Genomic DNA, 23,649 nt, shown 5'->3' with positions numbered 1-23,649 from the left:
AGAAACTCCTTATCTCAGTGGATTCTTTCTCCTAAAAGGTAGCGATGCAGGAAACATTGGTTGGACTTCACTGCAGTAATTAAAAAACTCCACATTGACGAGGCCACCGAGATGGATGTGATATAGCAGAAAATGCTGAAAGAAGTGGACATTTTAGAAGCATTTTGTATAAGATTCATTTTCAGTGTTGCATGGAAAGCAGGAATAATACTTTGGAACTGTTGGAGTACGATGATGGCCTCCATATTTAAAAATTGGTGGCAAGAAATTTATTTGAGTTATTGAGGAGTCACGCTTCTCCTCTTCCCTGGAAATGCCTATGCTGGGGTACTGGAATGGAGACAACATTTTTATTATGACTCTAAGTCAGACATATCACAGAAATCCAAAGCATTGCTAAAAAAACATTAAGCCCTGTGAACATCATCTTTTTACATCGTTAAACTAATTTGTTGGTCATTTCAAGGAAATCATAGCTATATGTCAGAAAAATATATGAGAATCCATAGTCCAGTTTAACAGGCAGCCTTGCCTCCACTCAGTAGAAACCAATTTGACGATAATTTTTTTTTCCTGTTTGATGATCTCAAATATTGGAAGTGAAATTTGCTTACAGCATATGTTATGCATTCTAACTTCCATAAAGTGTATCTATATTAATGAACCCATATATAAGACTGCTGAAGTTTATCATTATAGCTAATCCCATTTGTAATTTAATTTCTTACTTATTTTCTACTCAACATGGCTACCATCAAAATTAAATTTTATTGGCAGTCCTTTAATCTATGATAGCATTCTTCCTTAACAGGGCACTTAACTCATTTTTAAACAATACAAAATGAAGCGCTTCTAGTAAAGCATTCACATTCCAGCTAATTTGTTGCTTTTATATTTATTTTGTCCCTAACCCCCTGTTACTACAGTTAATTATAAAAATCTATTGCAATTTTTATTCTGAATATAATTTGAAAATTATCTCCCTAGAGTTGACTTGACTTTATAATCTACTAAGTCTGGCAGGAGACCAATGGCATATATTCTGTGGAAAAAAATGTTTTTTTGTTTTTGTTTTTGTTTCACCACTGGATGGCAGTCTTCTCTTGGAAGATAATTTGCAGTACACAAGACTTCAGTAGTTCACTGTGTTTTTAAAATGAATGCATCCATGGCGGTCTTCACTTAATCTCAGTCGCACTTTGAAACAATGAATTGCACCTAATCCTTTAACTTTATCTTTAAAGTCAAACAATAATGCAGCCTTTTTAAGCTATAAATACAAAGTATGCTTCTAAGTATTCAAACACTTTCATGTGTTAAAAAAGAGAAAAATCATTTTTTCAATCTGATATTCAATATTTAATGAAGATAATAGACACAAAAAAGGATATTTTAATCTAATTAAAAACAAAAACATGGTTTCTTAAATATGTTATTTGAATGAATTTTGAAAGAGACCTTATTAAAGTCAACTTTATAAACATCGGAACATCCTCTAGCAATTATCACAGCAAACTGACATTTTTAATAGTTTTCAATCAGTTTCTCACATCTGCTCTAAAGCATTTCTCAGCAGTTTTAATATTTGCATCAGTGATTTTTCGCTATAATGCATTTACAAGATAAACCTATGGGAGTTTTTATTAATGATATATCAAAAATTGGAAACCAGACAGATATAAATGTTTTTTAAGCTAAAACTGTCAATGAAAACCCCAGGCTACCATGCGTTTCCTCAGCCAGCAGGTAGAAAGTGACAGGATTCAAACTGCCTTCATTCATAAACTTTAATTAACACTAGAATTACCAGAGCCTACGAAAAAACTCGTAAATCCGCCCCCCTTAAATCGCTTCTTAAAACCGTTCTCACCTCTCCGCCAGCATCTTTTGTTAATCTAAATGTGCTGATAAAAGACAAGCTGCAAGTAGCCGGCTATTCCATCCCCCCACCGACTTAGAACGTGCACAAACTTCTCCCAGCTCATGCCTTGATTGATTTTCTGGGAGTGAAGTACAGTTTTAGAGTGGAAATAATAGATTGTTGTTTGGAACACACGCATTTCATGTCTGTTCCGTTTCTACAGTAATCTGTGTCAACACATTGTTAAAACAGAAACATTTTTTATATTCTAGTAGTAGATGACAAAATGTAGGCATAAACTATATAATGTATGAATCCTGAAGTCCAAATATCAAAGAAATATTTTCACAGAAGGTACAAATCTAACACAACAATTGCGCTTTTATTCAAAAATATAACTGCAGAAACAAAAAGCCGCCTTAACACGCGACTTTGACAGTTGTTTATTATGATTTCCTCTGTGGCGCAATAGACTCAGCTGCTGACTGGGAATCAAAAGGTCGCAAGTTTGATCCTGCACCTCTCCATCTTGAGAAGTAAACTGCTTTTAGTCTTACTATTTTAGAATAAAAACATACATTTGATTTCAGTCTGTAACAGCCAGTGTAATTTATGATACTTGTAAAGGTTAGCTTTGTTTTTTTTTTTTTTTAGTAAGTTTTATTATCTCGGCCGGTTCACGAGCCCAAATACACCCCATTTCCGCATCTGATACTGCTGACGCGCTGTAACAGAGGTAAACTCAGCTCCCTTCTACATCGGAGCAAGAATGCCCATACCATTTCTTGTATACTAAAGTGTCAGCAGGCACTTTTCATGGCATTACACACAGTTTTGCGCATGCCCTCTGCATACTACTTGTGACTTTAGGCTTTAGGAAGTAAGTAAATAAATAAAGGTAAATCGTGTCATAAAAGCGCAATTGTTGTGTTAGATTTGTAGCTTTTGTGAAAGTATTTGTGTGATACTTCAGGCTTCATACATTATATAGTTTATGCCTACATTTTGTCATCTACTAGTAGAATATAAAAAACGTTTCTGTTTTAACAATGTGTTTACACAGATTACTGTAGAAACGGAACAGACATGAAATGCGTGTGTTCCAAACAACGATCTATTATTTCCACTCTAAAACTCCACTTCACTCCCAGAAAATCAATCAAGGCATGAGCTGGGAGAAGTTTGTGCACATTCTAAGTCGGTGGGGGGATGGAATAGCCGGCTACTTGCAGCTTTTCTTTTATCAGCACATTTAGGCCTTGTTCACACGGGCGTTAAGTTTTTGGATAAACGAACTTGCTCTGAACGTCCTAGACGTTTATGTTGCATTTTGTGGTGGCGATCGATTGACTTCTACACCGGCATTCGTTTGTCTCTGTCTAACGCCAGCCTGCAGCCCAAATTGTAGTTTGTGTGTTAACCTGTGGAGGCAGTGTCGGGAACTGGATATGAAAGCCCTTGTCGTTTTATTTGAGGTGCCTCCTTTCAATATGGACCATTTTGCTATGTTAGATATTAATCTTCTTGTTTTAAAAATACTCGTAATACGGCGACGTAGGGAGAGAAAAATTCTCCGCCGCTACTGGGTTCATCCTCTGACTGCATAACGTCAGGTTAAAGCAGTGCTTCTCAATTATTTTCTGTCATGCTCCCCCTAGGAAGAAGAAAACATCTCGCACCCCCCGCGCGACTATAAATAGTATCATTTGTCTATAAAATTGTTATAAGTACACCGCTGCATAACACTGTATCCTTATTAACGTATAAGAGAATAAAAAAAGAAAGAAATATGGACCAATTTACAACAAAGAATAGCTTTATTAAATGTAACAGAAAAGATTTAAAGTGCATTCTAAATTCAAAAAAATTTTAAATAAAAATAAAAAAGCATGTTCCCGAGGTCAAACGCGACCCCTTGACGGAGCCACGGGGGCGCGCCCACTATTTGAGAAACACTGGGTTAAAGGAAGTTTTTTTGTGCTTTATGAAGAAATGCGAAAATTTCCGCGCAAGTTTTTTAATTACTGTCGGATGTCGGTTTCCACTTTTGATTGTCTGCTGCAGCTGGTGCAATGCCACATTGCACGCCGATCAACCAATATGCGACTTGGTGTTAGCCCCGAGAGAGACTACTTGTCACTTTGAGGTAAGGAAACAGTAGTCAAGTGTGCGCTTACACCGGTGTTATGCACTGAAATGCCCCGCCATGGATTGCCCCCCCTACATAATCATTATCAAATATTATATTAGAACATAAATTAATAGGTTCATGGTTTACAAATTACATGAGACAATAAAATAAAATAAGCAATATGAAAATATATATGTTGTATATGAAAACATAAAAATATAAATATTTTTTCATATGCAACATGTGTAAACTTATATACTGTATATCCGGTCCTCCGAAGCGTAAAATAAACGCGCAGAAAACGAACTAGAAGCGGTTTCCTTGCGTTCGTTGGGTTTTGAACGCCAAGAAAAAGCTGCATGCAACGTTTTTTTGATGCCGTATAAACGCGCTGCCGGACAAACGCACGTCACCAAAGCCAGTGTGAACACTCTCATTGACTCCTACGTGTAGAAAACACTCGGCGCTTGATCCGCTCACGGACGCACGGCGCAAAAAACGCTCGATTTTAACACCCGTGTGAACAAGGCCTTAGATTAACAAAAGACACTGGCGGAGAGCTGTGAACGATTTTAAGAAGCGATTTAAGGTGGGAAGGATTTACGAGTTTTTTCATAGGCTTTGGTAATTCTAGTGTTAAAAGCCTCCCTCAGACTGACTTAAAGGTTTTCCAATGTTGCTATTTGTCTTAGTGTCTATATAAACACAGGAAACTCCAGTTTCTGTATTACATCTTGCCTGAAGACGGGGTCCGAGTCGCCTTGAAAGCTTGCATATTGTAATTTTTCTAGTTAGCCTATAAAAGGTGTAATTTTGCTTGACTTCTTACTGCACATAATTTGGAAAGATTAATTTTTTCAGAACTCTTGGTCACAGAGAGCCAGACCTTATCCCAGGAATACTGGGCACAATGCAGAAATCATTGGGATACCACTTTATGAAATGAAATAGTAGCACTCAAACACATCCATACTTGATCAGTTTGAAACAAAAAATAAAAACCTAACAAACAAGTTAATCTAACAAGCATTGTGTTGGGCTCTACAAGGAACCTGGGCAAACGAACATAGATAGGAAAAAATGCAAACTCCACACCAACAGTTGTTGAGCGTTGAATATAACTCTAGTCTCTAGAGCTGTGAAGCAGCATTGCGTCTGACTGTGCAGAAAACTGACAGGGTGTTTTTTGTGAAATTTCAAGAAAACAAAAAAGAGCAAAGGAAATAATCCCACAATAACCTGGCCCTGATGCTTCAAATACAGGTGATGTAGTCGCCACAACCAAACTGGTGACTCGTCTTACAGGCTTGACATAGGGCGGCCTGACACTGAAATGGAGAAATGCATTGTTAACTTTTATTTCCAAAGAACTTGTAATGTCAAGTCCAAAACATTTGTGTTAATAACTTTTGTCTATTACACTTGAGTGCATAGAATGAATTCTGTATTAATGTGGCTTTTTATTTATGCATGCCATTTGTGAATAATATTGGTCTGTACTAAAGGTTACTTTAACATTTATTTATTTTACTTGTTTTTTGTTACTGCTAAACTTCATATCTGAATCTAACGTAAAGATCATGAATATTGTAAACGTAACAGGAAAAATGAATCATTTTCTCATCAAAACTGTGGGCAGAATGGTGGCTCTGAGATGGCAATTGGAAGGTTATCGGTTTGAATCCTGTAAATGCCAGAAGTGATTTCACTCTGTCTGGCCATTAACCTGCAATTTCTCCGGCCACGGTATAACGTGAACCTGCATCCAGCCCTGCGATTAGGTCCTCCAACTTGCAGGGAAAACTTGAGGGTTGGTGGCAGGATTGTTCCACTCCATTCGGACTAGTGTGGTGCTGAGGTGTCACCCGTTGCACAGCGGCACTTGGGACCTAGTTTGAGATCCTGAGGTGGTCCATTGTGTGGTGGGTGTGGCAACATACTGTATTAGTGCATGCTCCCCACCTCTCTCTTTCTCACTCTCATGAAAACTGTGGAGTAATGTACATACATTCAGCTGGTAGCAAATGTCCTACCTGTAAATCAGGCTCAGGGCAACTGTAACAATGACAAACAGGCAGCCCATTACTCCTGCTGCAATAATGATGCTGTTTGCACCTGAAATAGCATGAATGAAAAGTTAATATTGGGCCCTGTCCCAAAACTTTGCAATATATCTCTATTTTTTTATAACGTTTTAAACTCATTAGCATGTAAAAGTACATACTTAATATAATATAAAAGTAAATATGAGTACAGTTGTAAGAAATTATACAAGCATGTGTGAATGTGAGAAAAAAGTATAACCTTGAAATAATCTAAAAGAGTTACTAAACATTCACTGCAAATATACCACGAGATTAGACCTGGGGAGTAAAACCAATTAAAATAAAAATAACTATATTTTTCCTTTTTTTCTAAGATAACAGTTTCTAATTTCTTTTAAATAATATGAAACAGATTTATACCCTGCAATGATTTGGCACTAAATCTACAGTTTGGCCATACCTGTGCCCAGTCCTGCCAGGTTGGACTTGAACCCTCATGATCCTGAAGATTAGGTGCAGGTTAGATAATGGATGCAAAAATCGAGGACAGTACATTTATGACTGACATTATCAGAAACAAATTACTTCACTGACACAAGGGTACAAATCTTGGTTCCTGCAGCTTGTCTATTTTAGTAGTTGGGTTAAATTTACATAAAGGCTTTCAAGGGGAGAGGTAGAAAATCCTGATGAATTGATCAAATTAAAGTTTCAAATAGACCAATAGAATTGAACATTTTCAGTATGGAATTCAAGAATGACAAAGTCAAGATACCTTTTTGATGGTTGTTACAGAACTCTCCTTTAAATCCACACATAGGAATATCCAGTGGAACACTAGTTCTTCCTCCTGGCCATAATATTTGAAATCCAGGAACCTGTTCATAGGTTTTCTTGTTTCCAAAGTATTTAGCTACAACCTGAGTTTAAAAAATTCAGCTAATTAACATAATGAAATATATTCCATTTTTAAAATGCTAAATCTGTGTTGCCAGGCTAGACATGGAGTTAACTTCTATCGCTCCGAATGACTGCTCATGTTCTAAAACGGTGATTCTTAACCTTTTTTGAGTCACAGACCCCTTTAAGAATTGGATGAAAGCTATGGACCCCTTCCCCAGAAATATTCACCTGTATGGTGACCGCTATTTTTCTCGTGTGATGTTTCTCGTGCAACATTTTTCTCGCCATTATTTTTCTTATGCTTTATTTTTCTCACGAGTATGTAACTTATGCATTAGGCTTAGGTGAGATAAATACTTGTGAGAAAAATAATGTCGAGAGACATAATGCGTGAGAAAAATCACATGAGAAAGTTCATGTGAGAAAAATCAACAGTACCGGGCTGAATAGTGAATATAAATGTTAATTTTTATCTGACCCTCACAGACCCCCTGAAACCCATCCATGGACCTAGGGTAAAGAACCCCTGTTCTAAAAGGACAATAAAAAACAAGAACAGGAAGCACAGTATTCCTTGCTGTCTAACATAACAACAGATACACCTTATTCATTCAAGATACTCCCCATGCCCGAATACCAAAGACCTGAAGAATGTATCTGTGCCAGTACCTGATTTTACAATGTAATATTTCTTTTTATGCTTGTCTGAAGTCCCTAATCAATTATTTAAGACCAATTCCTGGTTTACCAAAATGACAGCATTTGTAGTTTGATATACTTTTATATATGAAGGAGGCTAATAAATTGGGTTAGTTTACGTAATATTTATCACACTCAGATTAAAAATATACATATACAGAGCTTGCGTATGTACAGTGTATGGTGTACTTATTTCAGTTATTTAAAGTTAATAGCAAATAAATGCACATTCTTAATTAAAGATGAAACCACTTCTTACAGCACCTGTATTCTCAATACTTATGCCAGTACTTATGGTGAACATAGTATGCAGTGATGAAAGCTGTCCACTTACAGCTCCTAGGACCTTAATTTAATTCTCACCCTGGTTGGTCTCTGTCTGGGTGGGCCATCCCGTGCATGCATCAGTGTTCTCCTGTTTTACGTCCCAAAGACATTGAGATTAGGTTAATGTGAGTGAACAGAGCAAGTGTAGCTGTGGGCTACCATTTATGTCCTACAACACACCGCACCTTACTACCATGTAATGATTTAGAAATAAGATGGATGTTATTGGTTGTTTTTAAATAGTTAGCAAGTACATGAACATGATAGAAAAACTATTAAAATAAAAGTGTGGAAGTGTAAGCAGTTCAAGTCCTTATTAAAACAAAGTAAATGCAATCAATATAGTTTTTTTCATAGTAATGTGGTAACCTCACTGTGTATAAAGACATGCTGGGTAATGAAGTATGACTTAATTTAATGTCTTATTACCAACCATTCATTTTCTAAACTTGCTTCATCATTTACATGAAGAAACCAGAACTTCCTACCCTACCAGTGTCAGGCAGAATGATGAAACCAATCCCTGATGGGACACTACTACATGAAAAGTCCAACACAGACATTTTAGAATTGCCAATTAACCTGACACAGTATTCTTTTCGAGATGTATTATCACCCTAAGGAAATCCACACAGTCATGTAAATGACACACAGGCAGTGACCAAGTAAAGAATTAAATGGGTGTAAGGCGGCTTCTTTGACCTGAGTGAGACCATGACAGCCTATGTTTTATTACCCTAAATGTGCTGCATTTGCACACACCACATTTACTACCATTAATGGTAATGATACTTTTATATCTAATGGAAAAAAACAGTTTTAAAAATAATAAACCAACTTCAAAATAAAAAAAGCTGGTACAAACCTGAAGAAAATGAAGCAATTTATAGGTAATTTCATGCTAGCCATTCACAGAGACCCTAGTCGAATATTAATAGTATTATTAGATGAGAAATATCTCTTACCACAAAGGATCCATTTTCATCATTTTGAATTTGATACATCATATAATCAGATTCTCGGTCCCCATTTTCATCGATTGTAACATCCCCTTGGATGCCTTAAAAATAATAAGCATGCAGAGGATGGTAAATATGGCCTCAAACAAGATACTGGAGTCTTGACAATGTCTGCCTTGTGAAGCAGCACATTTTTAAAAATGTTTAACAAGGTGCAGTCTACAAAGAACAGATCATTTGTAACATATTAACTGTGCATACAGTATGTGATTTCGCACAGTAAACTTCATTTTCCACAGTGTGATTCATGCAATCATACCTGCTATATGTGAATGCTGCATTTGTAAGAAAGGTTGTAAGAGGATTAAATTATGGTACAGAAAGTTAATTTTCCTAAAGTCTAAAAAATATGTTTACTTTGTGGAAGCTAAGGTGCGCCACGGAGCCCCAAACACCAAACACAATGCATAAAACAAGTCCAAGGTTCAAAACAAAGAGGATTTATTACAAGAATCGCTCAGTATAACAATTATACATGGTGTCCCTTCTTTTCTCTGCTCTTCTCTACACTGCTACTACTGAGAGGCGAGAGCTGCATGTCTCCGCTCCTGGTGCTTACTCACCTGGACAAAGAAGTCTTTTATTGAGGACCCGGGAGTACTTCCGGTGCCAGGGACTCGGCTGTTGTAAGCACTTCTGGGTCATACAGAAGTCCCAAAGCATCCCCTCAGGGTTGCACTACCAGAATACAATTCCCGGGATTCCATGCTGGTGTCTGAATGGGTAGCAAGACCCAGGGTTTCTACAACTTAGTGAATGAGGGGGACAATAATCTAGATATATTGTTCTTCCCTGTCCTTCTGTGCTATTGGTGTCCAGGCCAGGTAAGGATTCCAAACCAATTCCAGCTGCGATGCCACTTCCAATGTGTCATCCATCACAACTTATCATGATGTTAAAAATGTGCATATACAGTATAATAATACAGAAAGTACTCCAAATTGGAATTGCATTGGTATACTATAATAGCGACATCAGTAAAAAGAATTATTGAGCTTATTGAGGCTTCATATTCAAATTCAAATTCACTGTCATGTGTACATAGTTACAGCAACTTTCTTGCATGTCTCCCACAGACTAATGAGAGTAATACACTTCAAACAATAAACACAATGCATGCAACACCATACATTATGGTATACTGAATAAGAAATCAGAGTATATGAACAAGAAATGTTCATGTAGTTGTCAGTAATACAACATACATAACATGTCCTGAACAGAAGATAGCTGTGCAACAGGAATATTCTATGTTTACTTCTGTCAGGTCAACAGAAGACTGAACCTTGCTGCATTAACTCAGTCTCTTGATATACACATTTTGTAGCTTAGATTTAAGAAGATGATTTGTTCACCCCAAGGTCTTAGACTAACCCATCCATTCATCCATTTTCCAACCCGCTGAATCTGAAGACAGGGTCACAGGGGTCTGCTGGAGCCAATCCCAGCCAACACAGGGCACAAGGCAGGAACCAATCCCGGGCAGGGTGCCAACCCACCGCAGGACACACACAAACACACCCACCACACACTAGGGCCAATTTAGAATCGTCAATCCACCTAGCCTGCATGTCTTTGGACTGAGGGAGGAAACCCACGCAGACACGGGGAGAACATGTAAAATACATGCAGGGAGGACACAGGAAGCAAACCCCCCTAACTGCGCCACCGTGCCTCCCGTCTTAGACTAACTATTCATTTAATTGGTGATGACTGATTTCTGATAGCAGTTTCTGTTTACAAAACTGCCTCAGAAAAATATGCTCTTGAGACGTGACATTTCAGAAAACACCTATTTATTTGTGTTAAAAGTCTCTCTAAAGAAAGATAAATCATTTTACTTTATCAAATTACTTTACCTAAAACATTTTTTGTAGTTCTTTATTTAAACTGCCAACTAAACAGGTACCGTGAGATGATGGTGCCAATCTAGTGATAATCTTAAGTCAGCATCCATAAAAACAAACTTTAAACTATGAACCTTCACCTGAAAAAAGTAAAGAAATGTACAGAAGATGAGTACGGTGTAAACCGGGATTTTGAAAGACCGCATGTAGGTCATAAGAAGTTAAAACCAAACTTCGCTAGTACATGAAAATAATGTGAAACGATATAATCAGAAAGGGGAATTGAGTCAAAGAGAGACTAGTTCACCTATATGATAGAGCCAGGCTTGTTGTTAACAAGTCCATACAATCATTCAAGTGGAGTTTCGTATCTGTTGATCTTTATTTTATGCTTTGCATCTTCTCTTCACAATTACATAGGTAGAAAAACATTTCCGATTTGCTTTCTATATAACAAGACATGTAATACAGTAACTGTAAGCCTTAGAGCATTAGGCCAATTTTTTTTTATTTAATATCCACATGTTTATATTCTGTTACTTATAAATTCAAAATGATTTGTTGATGTTAAATGTTTATGTTTACTTAGATATTTAATATATCTGTCATTTTATTCCTTTTTTAAGTAGTATATTTAGCATTTTAGGAAGATGTCACATTTTTCTGTGATTTTATTCATTTACAGTTGCAAGGAGAGAGATTTTGGAGGACATCAGAGAAAGAACAAGTATGGAGTGTTTTTGGTGGGTGGAAGGTAGAAGATGTTGGTAGCAAGGAGATGGGACTTTTCTGATAAGGGGGAGGAAGTCCTAAAATGTAACAACATATAGAAATCTGTATTTATCTGTATATAGTCGGTGAGGTTTACATTTCAAAATTATGTGTTGTATTTATTTTGCATGTCATTTAACCACACTTCATCTGGGATTATGGAATAGGAAGCTGGGCTTTTAACTGAAGACTTAATAAGAACATGCCTATAATAAAAAGTATTAATAGATGAATGGTGATTGTGACCAAAAGGATAAACACTTGGTCTGGTTTGCCTAGTAAGGCTAACCATTGCAACACATGTCTTCTTTCCACACAGTCATGCACTTCTGGCGAAAACACCAGCTTCTGCTAACTTGGCCCCAAAGTTAACATTGCATGAATGAATAAAATCTTTAAAAGATCATCTCTTTCACAGACACACACTTATTTTGGTTGCCCCATTTTTCTGGACTTATCTTGCCAGACTGTTCCTTAAGGATGCAGCAGGTTGTGTTGGGAAGCAGGTGCTACAAAATCACGGACACTGACTCTGAGGGTGATGCCATTGGATTCTACTGAGGCCTGGATGCCTAAGGAAGCACTCGCTGTGAAGGACCACTTAGTTTTTCAAGATTACTATGCTGCACCTGTTATCAGAGAATTGAGAGAGAGTTTTCCCAGCTTTTCCTATCCCTATTAAGTTTGAAATGATTCTGGAAACATCCTCTAAGATTACATTTGTCATAGTACAAACAGTAGAGAAAGGAACTTAGTTTTCGTAGTCTTTACACGTGTGTCACATTATGAGACACCAAATGGAACATTGCAAAGCAAATATTGCTTATTATTGATAACTGTTCAGCTGACTTGCCTATTAGCCATTTGAGGTGTTTCGTAGTGCTAAAATAAACTGGGCTGAAACCCCTTTGGGTCAATTTCAGTTAATTCAGAAAGTGAAATAACCTGAACGTGGAGTATTATTTTAAGATGCTGTGGTAGGCAAGAGAGCAAGCAAATACATAAGAGAAAAGAACAGTTGCCCTTATTTGCCCTTTCTAGTATTATTTCCCCCTGCCTCGTGGCCACAAAGAACTTTATTTTAATTTGTGAAAAAATCTTCCATTTTTGAGTTTGCATATTCACCTACGGGTTTTCTCCTTTTTCGGTACTGAAATTTCCTTCCGCATTACAAAAAGATATAACTATGTTTAAATGTCAGTCCTAAATCAACATGGAGTGAGTGTACCTACAAAGGATTAGTGCCCTCTCAATGGTTGGGTCTTACCTTTTACCTATTGCTCTGGTTGTTTGTGACGCCATTATGAAAGTGTAGATTCAGAAAACAAATCAGTTAGTGGGTGTATTTATTTGTGTTTATACATAATTTATACAACATAAAAATATGTAAGTGTGCACTATAAAAAATATGGGAATAAATGGTGTTTTAACTTTGGATTTTTTTTTAAATATGGCAAAAAAGGCAAAAAGGTGAAACATTCAGAACTAATAAGTAGTTAAATATGAAGGCTATTTTTTTCTTTTCATATATACAGTGAGTTATAATAAAGATTTTACTTTCTCTATCTACTCTCTGCGTTCAGTTTATTTTGGGGGTTGACACAGACTCATCCCTTTTCCTCAAATTCTTATTTTTTTATTCAGCTCAAAATTTCTCCCACTCTCCTGCCCATACATGCAAATAAAACATACAGTTTAAAAAAAAAATTAAAATACAGTAAGTTAGAGATTCAGTTATCAGACCTGTGATGCTTCGCCCTCTCATTCTGGCTGTAATTTCAGAGCCATTGTAAGGATCCTTCCCTTCTTCCAGAACTTCGTGCAAAACCTGTGCATACAGCGTCACTGAGTCATGTGAAATGGCAGCCAGAACCGAGACCTTCAAAAGGATAAATTGCTAAGAATTAAAGCTCCGCTCAGTAATTGAGTTATTCATTTCTACAGTTGTCATTCATCTGATTCAAAAAGTCACAGCTGTTTTCTTTCAGTTTTAATCAGTTTTAATATAGTATTTCAAAATGATGTTTTTCTGATCTGTCAGATCCTAAAAATATCTAAACAAGGTTGGCTATGGATGTCATAGTGTACTCAACAGAAAATGTCAAATTGAAAATTGAAATATTTTTTCAGCTTTGAAGTAAACATTAAATTAGGTTAAAAAAAAATCTGAATGCTACAGAACTGAAATACTGTGCCCGTAACATTCTTTTCTCTTTACAACACATTCACATACAAAATCATGCACGCATAAATAAACATACTGACACAATATAAAACCCACTGAAAAATGCATGTTTTATCTTGTTTGACTTCTACTTGCAATTACTGAGGGTGAGACATATCAGTTATAACATACAGTATTCTTGGGAGTTGGTTACCTGGTGCTTCCCAGGGTGGCATTTAGTACAGGTGAGTTCTCTAAACAAGGGGATAATATTTTAGTCTCAAACAACAATTTTACTAACTAAACCAACTACGGAAGCAACTTTTAAACCTGTGCCAAGTCCCAAAAAGTCCTCATAGGGGCACTTTCCTAATAAAGAGCATGTGGAGTCACAAAATAAAAGAGGAAAAATATCTAAACAAAACATTACCTCTGGTCTTCCTCTGTATAAACTGGTATCTTTGCAAAATGTTTAAGTGATTCAAAGTGGTGGATTTGCATAATGGACACACACAGATGCACAAACACACATTCAGTTTAGTATATTCGACAATCATCAGTGCCAGCCTGAATTTTTATATTCTCTCAGGAAATATTTGCAATATACTGTACTTGCATAAATTGAATTCAAGAAATTTGCATTTTAATTTTCTCTTCATAACAGGTACACTGAAATGTGTGTTTGTGGTTGTTCTCTCAAAATATTAAAACTGTACTGTATAACTTGGCTTCAATAATCAATGTTTACTAATTCATTAAAACTCATGTATTCCCAACATTTACAGAGGCACATAAAGGGAATTTCTGAGTAAATGCTTCCAATGATGAACTGATGTCCCATTCATGGAGTATTTCTGCCTTGTACTGGAAGCTATTGGATGAAGCCTAGACTCCATACAGCCTTGTGAGTTTATAAAAAAGATGGATCACAATATTTTTAATTAATTAAACCTCTTTGGAATCACATTTTTTGGATCATTTTAATAGTGGGCATTTTAAATAATAAAATTTCAAAATGTTATACAATCTGCAGAATACGTACAGATTTTTGTGCACAAATCTGCAAATTAGACCCAGTGACACTTAATTTGGATGTGAGTGTAAGTGTGCCTCATGCTGCTGTACTTTCCAGAGCTGATTTCTTCTTTACATCAAATGTCTTCAGCATCACTTGCAGGTTTGAATGATCATGCAAGACAGATTTTTTCAAAGCAATATTCTTAGGGGAGAGATCTCTCAGGAACATTCCTTGTCTAGCACAATGCAGTATATCATTGATAAAGGCAGTTATCATACCAATGAACTTTGTAATTTTGAGACATGCCATATGAATATTTATTTTCATGGAGGTGATAAAACTACAAGGACATAGCACTTTAACAAGTGTTCACATTAGCCCAAAACAATCGTTTTTTAGCGAACCTGTTGAAATCTAGGCATCAACGAGAACAGGAACATTTACATCAGTTGTGTGTGCAGCTTGTCTAGTTAGCAAAGACAAGCAAGTCTGCTTACTTGGCAATACTAAACTGGCCAAGTGGCAGTGTGCTTGTATGGATGATTGTGCTCTGTGATGAACAAACACCCCGCTCAGAGCTGTCTTCTATCTGTGATCTGAATCTGCTAAGATGTATCCTAAAAACATCATATTCTTTCGGCTGCTCCTGTTAGGGGTTGCCACAGGAGATCATCTTTTTCATCTCTTCCTGTCTTCTGCATCTTGCTCCGTTACATCCATCACCTGCATGTCCTCTCTCACCACATCCATAAACCTTCTCTTAGGCCTTCCTCCTTGCCTGGCACCTCTAATCTTAGCATCCCTTTCCCAATATATCCAGCATCTCTCCTCTGCACATGTCCAAACCAACAGAATCTCACCTATCTGACTTTGTCTCCCAACTGTCCAACCTGAGCTGACCCTCTAACGTACTAATTTCTAATTCTGTCCATCCTCGTCACACCCAATACAAATCTTAACATCTTTAATTTTGTCACCTCCAGCTCTATCTCCTGTTTTTTTGGTCAGTGCCACAGTGTCCATCCCATATAACATAGCCAATCTCACTACCATCCTGTAGACCTTCTCTTTCACTCCTGCTGATATCGGTCTGTCACAAATTACTCCTAAAATTCTTCTCCACCCATTCCACCTGCCTGCACTCTCTTCTTCACCTCTCTTCCACAATCCCTGTTACTCTCCACTGTTGATCCCAAGTATTCAAAGTCATCCACCTTCACCAACTCTACTCCCTGCATCCTCAGAAGCACGAAGCAATTAACAGGGTCGAGTTTAAGATGACGTTTATGACAGACTACTTTAATGTTAAAATAAACTACAAGTTTAAAGTGGACTTTTCGAGATTCAAGCTGAAATTTCCACTTTAATCACAAAATAGGCATTTTCACTGTGTCCCTAACTTTTTTTTTTCTCTGTGGCTCAAATATGCTGTCGTACAATATGATGCTGTTGTGAAGGTGCAGATAAAAAAAGAAGGTGGTATATGAGACCTTTAAAATGTATCATGTCATGTTATGTCATTGTGTTATGTTGGGGAATATGTAATGCTTGAATATGAAAGCACCACAAATGCATTTGTATGTCAGCATTTTGCTTCACCACATCGAACCATTCATCCAATATCGAAGCACACACATTGATCCTGTAGGATCTGCAAAGCAGCTTTCTGTCACATGTAGATATTAAACAGAGACTCTGACTTCATGTTCCGACTTGATCACACTGTGCCTCCCGACTTTTTGCTGGTACTGCAACTTCAGCATGCATTACATTAATTTCTGATGACGTGCTCAGAGGACACATCAAATGAATGCTAAGAACATGTTATGAGCGTGAAGTATAAACTGGCCCTTAGTGTACAGACTCTGATACAACTCATCGTATGCCTTTTCTTTAGTCTTCACAACCTCTCTCTTCACCTTACGCCTTATCTCCTTGTGTTCTTGTCTACTTTCTACATCTCTTTGACTATCCCACTTCTTCGCCAACTTTTTAATTTGTATACTCTGAAGTCAACCTTACAGTCTCCTTTTCAAACTTCCACCATTTGATCCTTGCTTCTGCCCTCACACTCTTCCTCTTATTGATCTCCAGTCATCCTACAGACCACCATCCTATGCTGCCTAACTACACTTTTTCTGCCATTACTTTGCATTCTTCAATCTCATTTGATTGATCCTCCTGCATAGGATATCATCTACTTGTGTGCATCTTCCTCCACGTTTGTATGTCATATTATGTTTCTCCCTCTTCTTAAAATACATATTCACCCCAGCCATGTCCATCCTTTTCGCAAAATCCACTACCATCTGACCTTCATTCTTCTCTTTGACACCATACCTACCCATCACCTCCTCGTCTCCTCTGTTCCCTTCAACAACATGTCCATTGAAATCCACTTCAATCGCCACTTTTTGTCCCTTGGGTACATTGGCCATCACTTCATCCAACTCACTCCAGAAATCTTCTTTCTCATCCATCGCACGCCCAACTTGCAGGGCATACTGTATGCACTAACAACATTCATCATTACACCTTCAATTTCCAGTTTCATAATCATCACTCTGTCTGACACTCTTGACATAGGGTAGAGTGGGGTGATTTGTGCCAGCGGGTAAGTTGTGCCACCCCTTGTTTCTAGGGAACCATACAAGAAATTGGTCATGTGACCACACATTTTTGAAGAGTCAGCCATTTTACTTATCCTGCAAAGAAGGGAGCCTCATTGTATGAGAGGTAAGAACATTTAAGTTAAAACAAACTGTTTTTTGCCTGTCAAAGTAAATTTCTATGATCAAGGTTTTTTGATTGTTGTGTCTGAACAGTTATAGACAAGTTTGAAAACATTTCACACGTTTTAGTGCTTTGGTAAGCTACACTATGAGTCTATACAGCTAGCATGATGTTAGCTCAAAACTGCTGGATGGTGCATTTTTTCCAAAATGGTAGGGTTGGGGTGATTTGTGCCAAGGGGCCTAGGGGTTAAGTTGTGCCAGTGGCACAACTCACCCCCACTTATGAATATTTTAAACATATTATTTTATTGTAATTATAGATTGTATTCTTACAGTTTATCACTAAAACTATGCGACATTCTTAATTTCAGACTAAAAATAGAAATAGACCATCATGCCAAGGAGTTATAAGAGGAAGACAGGCAGGACTTCCACTCCTTTAGAGGACATGGACAGAGCAGTGAACGAGATGGTGAAGGGGAAGTCCATTCGTCAGGTGGCAAGGCAGATGAACATATGCAGGAGGACATTAAAATGATACATGAAGAAGAAAAAGATAGATGGAAAAGAAATAAGGCCAGGATATAAAAGAACTGGACTTGCCAATCAAGTCTTTGATGAACATATGGAGAAAGAGCTGGCAGAACATATAAAGGCACTAGCAGCAATGTTTCACGGTCTAAGTCCCATGAAATGCCATGAACTGGCTTTTGAGTTTGCACAAAGAAATGACATCGATATCCCTGCCAGCTGGATCAAAGAGGAAAAAGGAGGTTGGGTTAAGTGTGCATTTATTAAGAAAAAGTAATAGTGAACATTAATAATTATTTCTCCAGGAAATGCTCATTATAAGTTATCACCATGCACATAGTTCACAGAGAAGCAAAACTGGGTACTTATTTAGAGCGTATAGCTTACTACTTGCAACTTATGTAAACTGCAATAGATCAATAAAGGACAAACTAAGAGATATGCTAATATTTCTAATAAACTTTTAATCTTTTCTAGGACGTGATTGGTTTGCGGCCTTTAAAGCGCGCCACCAATTGTCATGCCGCACACCTGAAGCAACCTCTCTTGGTAGAGCTACCGCCTTTAATAGGCACAATGTAGGGGAGTTCTTTGATATCCAAAAAAACTTGGTGGTATAGCCAGAAGGGAGCAGAAATTTATATTCCTCTGTAGCACTGACAAGTGGGATGTTATGTAGTAGGCCAGACCTGTGAAGAGAATTGCAGTCAATTTGGTCTTCATTTGAATTTCATTTTGTTCTGAACATGTGTTCATGTGGCACTAGGCCTTGTTTAAGAAAATTGACCTTTGATGTTGTAAAATAACTTTAAATAAACCTTAAATAAGTAATTTTGTATTGTATTTGTCTAGCTTTTATATAGCATTACAGTTTCTGAGATCAAAATATACTGTTTAATAATCAATGGCACAATTTACCCCAAGGTATTCTCTCCAAAGGCACAACTTACCCCGCACCGGGGGCAAATTGCGCCACGAGACCACATTTTTTCAGACAGCTATATTTCTTAAATAGTATATTTCAGATTTCAGATTTTCAGATTTTTAGGTTTGTAGGTTTGGATTTTTTTTTCTTCCTAAATAATAAAAACCATCATTTAAAAACTGCATTTTGTGTTTACTTGTGTTATATTTGACTAATGGTTAAATGTGTTTGATGATCAGAAACATTTTGTGTGACAAACATGCAAAAGAATAAGAAATCAGGAAGGGGGCAAATAGTTTTTCACGCCACTGTACATATTTTAGTTGGAAGCATTAGTGTCATGACCTCGCTTTAAAGTAACTTTAAGTAAAAACTGGCACAACTCACCCCACTCTCCCCTACGGTTTCTTCTGAATAACCCCTACCCCATTTCTCCTCCCATCCAAATCATACTAGAACAATTTTAATCCACCTTTGATCTACGTGGCCTTATTCCCATTCCATTTAGTCTCTTGCACACACAATATGTCAGCCTTCCTACTCTCCATCACATCAGCTAACTCTCTCCACTTACCAGTCATACTGCCAACATTCCAAGTTCTTGGCCTCAGTTCCAGTATCTTTACCTTCCTCTTCTCCTTCTGCCTCTGGACACGTCTCCTCCATCCCCCAGACCTCGACCGATCTGGTATAAAAATCTGTATTGTTGGCTGCATATTGATCTGGCAAAATTTTACACCGGATGCCCTTTCTGACATAAACCTCCCCATTTATCTGGGCTTGGGACCGGCATGAAGAAACTCACTGGTTTCTGGATCCACTGTGGCAGGTCGTGTATCCTAAAAATATAAGCCACTAAATTGGATTGAGCAAGTCTCCTAATGGGAAGAGGACTTAAATGTATTTTTTTGAATTCATTATTTATTGTACTGATGAAGCATTCTGTGTGATCAAATGTGCAACCCTCTTTTTGTTGCCTTTTTTTTAATAGAGCTTGACCATTGATTTAGACATATGTATGGGATATATGATACACATTGTAGATGACTTGCCAATTTCGTATTGACCCTGTTTGACTGTGTGTTTGTTAAGACCCTGTGATAGACAGGCGAGCTTTCCAGCGTTATTATGTGCTTTGTGTCCTCTGGTATTGACATAGTCTTCAATTTCCCAAAACCCTGTATTGGATTAAGAGGGTTTGAGAATGTTAGGATATGAAAGTGTGGACTTAAATCCTAAAAGAATAGTACATGTTTCTTTACTAATCATTAACAGCTAAAAGGTAATGAAACCTGTAATTTTCAGTTTTTTAATTTAAAATTAATTTAGAACGATTTTAAAGTTTTTATTTTGAACACAATAAAACATGCAGCAGTATAAGGAGAGGTGAGTCGTGCTTGAAGGCAATGAAAGGTAATTCTTAACAGGGTTGTTTTATTTGCAAGCAGGCACAGCACATAGAGAAATATAATATTTCACAATTTCTACTGGGACTTTAATTCCGATCACAGAACATTAAATCTATAAAATTCTAAGAGAGATTAATTCCTTAGCCCAGTGCTTAAAGCTTCAGTTTGAAAAGTACATTTAATATCTCTTCTGGCAAGCAGCCATGAGTGACACTGTTAATCTGATTTTACTGTTCACTGGATTCAAAGAGTATTTTTCAGCCAGTCAAAAGCCTGCTAGTCGTGCTACCCTGAAAGTAAATAATGATGTTTATTATTATTATTATTATTAGTAGTAGTAGTAGTAGTAGTAGTAGCATTTTCAAGCTAAATGCAAAAAATTGAATGCAACATAAATCAATCTTGTAGCTCGCAGGTCCCTACAGAACATGCTTGCACAGACATTATGCCTTTGCAGCCAGAAGCAAAAAGATTAAGCTTTATCTAAATGGCGAGGTAAATATCAATGTAACTAGTTTTGGCATGTTTTAATGCTGCATTACCATTCTAGCCCCTATGCTCTCTTCCCTTACTATGACCAAGGTCAAAGCCAGGCATAACGTACCTGTATAAATATAATCTTGGAATTTGGAGATTTACATCATGTAGGGTTAAATGGAAAGGAAGCAGACTGTTTCTAAATTTTAAATTTGTATATATACAGATATAAATGTGTCTCAGAAAAAAAATATTTAAAAGCAAAAATGAAAAATTATTGCAGAGAGAGCAGCATTCAGGCAAAACTGGTAGAAATTCAGAAAACTGAAGAAAGAAAGAGAGTGTAAAGTGATAGCTGTTTTTTTAGATCGGACAAAGGGTTAACAGAATGGTGTTCACTATGGAAGAAAAAGTGTTCCATGCTCTGTAAAAATGTGATTCAAAAAGAAGATTAATGAATAAGAATGAATATTACATTAAAAGAGATGGTCTTCTAGGACGATAAAGAATAATAGTGCCTGAGATTATTTATACATTCATCATCCAATCCATTTAATCTGGTTCAGGGTGCTGGGCTCTAGAGTTTATCCTGGCAATAGCGGGCAGAAGAAAGGAAGCAACCCTGGAGGACATACCCAGTGCAAGGTATGTTCATGTACACACTCAATATCACTCACCAGTTAACTTAGCAAGCACATCTTTAGCATGTATGTGGGAGCTTTCTCCCATCCACCTCTTTCTAATCCACTGATACAGTTTAGGGTTACAGGGTCCTGGTGACTGTGTCAGCAGTACTGAGTACGAGACAGAAACCAATCCTCAGTGAGACAACAGTCCATCAGAACGGACACTTGAGCTCATCCACACTTAAACCAGCTCAATTAAAAATGGTCAGTCTCCTGTGCAAATCTTTGGGGTATAGGTGATAAAGTGATGGGGATTTAGTAGTTTAATATATAATATGAACTAATGACCCTTTTTTGTATATATGATCATTTATAGGTGCAGTAATATAACATGTGCTATGAATCTGCCATTTACAAAAAAATGGAAAGTTCACGCATGCACCAAAAGAAGCCTAACAAAAGTGGTTAGGTCAATAACAAATATTAATCATTAAGAAAATCTGATTGAACGAGTTTTACATTATTGGGTTCATAGGTACATTGTAAAATTTACACTGTTCTTTTTTTATAGAGTTTTAGATATATTGTTCAACAACTACTTACTATAATAGTGTAAATGAATGCTGCTATCCAGTTTAAGAGAATGATACTGACATTCAGAGCCAATCCAAGGATAATGTGAATCAGTTTTGCACTTGGATATTATAATATTTTAGCATTTATCAGCTTACTCTGGGATGAATTCAGTTATTCTGTAATTAGGTAAATTTGTCAAATCATTTTGGTTTTATAATGTAATCAGTACAAATACATTAATTAGATTCTTTCTCTCTCTCTAAGGGCCATGTTTTCCACCTGACTCTTTTATTTGCCATACTCAAAATCTCATTGCAACTCATGTTATTTCTAAACCATCACGTAGCGTTTCCACTGATTGTGTTTCTTTGACTTCCTCTTGCTCTCTTTCCATTGATTTTGTCCAACTCTGATGTCCCATATATTTTAACTGTCTATTTGTTTGTTTGTTTTTTTTTTACCTGCTCTCTTTTTAATACTCCTTCATTTGTTACTTTATCTTACAAGCAAATTTTCAGCATTCTTCTAAAAAATCATATCACCCTGCTCTTTGGGTCTCCCTTCCATGGTTTTGCTCACAGTCCATGTTTCACATCCATACATTAAGACACACCAAACGTAACACTTTAGAATTCACATAGAGTTCATCTTTGTTTTCATTGTTATGTGCTGGTTCATAAGTATTTGCTTTAGCTGCATCAAAGTTGTCTTTATGAGTTGGTGATCACTTCTTCGATCTTGCATTAATATGTGACCCAAGTAACAAAAGTGATCCAGTTTTTCGATATTTTCAGATTTTACCTTAAACTAACAAGTTTATTTAATTAATTCATATAATGAATTTAATTACTTAAATAGATTAGCAGCTCAACCAGTAAATTGTGGAATGGGATGTGGAACCAGATGTGTTAAGACATTCAGTGCAGGTGAAAGGTATTTTAGAAGGGTCAAGGCATAATCATTTGTACTAGTTATTATTTCTTTAAAAATGAGAAATTACAAATAAGATTTATTATAATGATCGCGCAAGCTAGAATGTTTATGTAAGAAACAAAACAGTTAGTCTAATACACAAGTGATTAAATATTGCAGTGAACCCATAGAATTAGACACCAACTTAGGCTAAGTCCCCTCTACTACATTTTCATTTAAAAATGGTGTTTTTAAACAAAATCAGTCTCTGTCCACACTAGTGATTTCACATTACTTATAAAAGTACCTCCAGCTGCAGTAAAATGTCCAAAAACACATATGGCACAAACAGGTTACACTGAACAAGCACATGTCAGTGGAAAAATCCTTGAAGGGATAGTAATGCTGCCCACCATGCGATTTTTAACAAAACTGTTGTGACCAGTAAATTAACTGCCTTTTGTGGATATACAGTATGCAATTTGAAGCTGTACAAAATGTAATTTGGATGCATACAGGTAAGTAGCATGACAAGTGCCATGGAAAGCAATGTCTTTATGTCTGCTATGTTGGAATATGGTTCTCTTTCATAAAGGATGACCAATCAGAGAATGAAACATAATGAGTAGGATCCAGTCGGGAAAGGGTTTACACAAAAAAGCACCAAAAAATC

At 36.8% G+C, this 23,649-nt stretch overlaps 1 protein-coding gene across 1 annotated transcript in view; it reads right to left on the bottom strand.

The window, feature by feature from the left end:
- si:dkey-37g12.1 (atrial natriuretic peptide receptor 1) overlaps positions 1-23,649 on the bottom strand; it is a 141,856-nt gene that overhangs the window by 78,961 nt on the left and 39,246 nt on the right. Inside the window, exons 9-12 of the mRNA XM_039752913.1 lie at positions 13,347-13,482; positions 8,932-9,026; positions 6,813-6,957; positions 6,026-6,107 (exon numbers count right to left, since the gene is read on the bottom strand). Of these exons, the coding sequence (XP_039608847.1) occupies positions 6,026-6,107; positions 6,813-6,957; positions 8,932-9,026; positions 13,347-13,482 (458 nt within the window). The remainder of the gene's footprint in view (positions 1-6,025; positions 6,108-6,812; positions 6,958-8,931; positions 9,027-13,346; positions 13,483-23,649) is intronic.

Source organism: Polypterus senegalus, chromosome 4, assembly GCF_016835505.1.
Source record: "Polypterus senegalus isolate Bchr_013 chromosome 4, ASM1683550v1, whole genome shotgun sequence".
In the NCBI taxonomy this organism is placed as follows: Eukaryota; Metazoa; Chordata; class Cladistia; order Polypteriformes; family Polypteridae; genus Polypterus; species Polypterus senegalus.
This window is presented reverse-complemented; position numbering and strand designations above follow the sequence as displayed.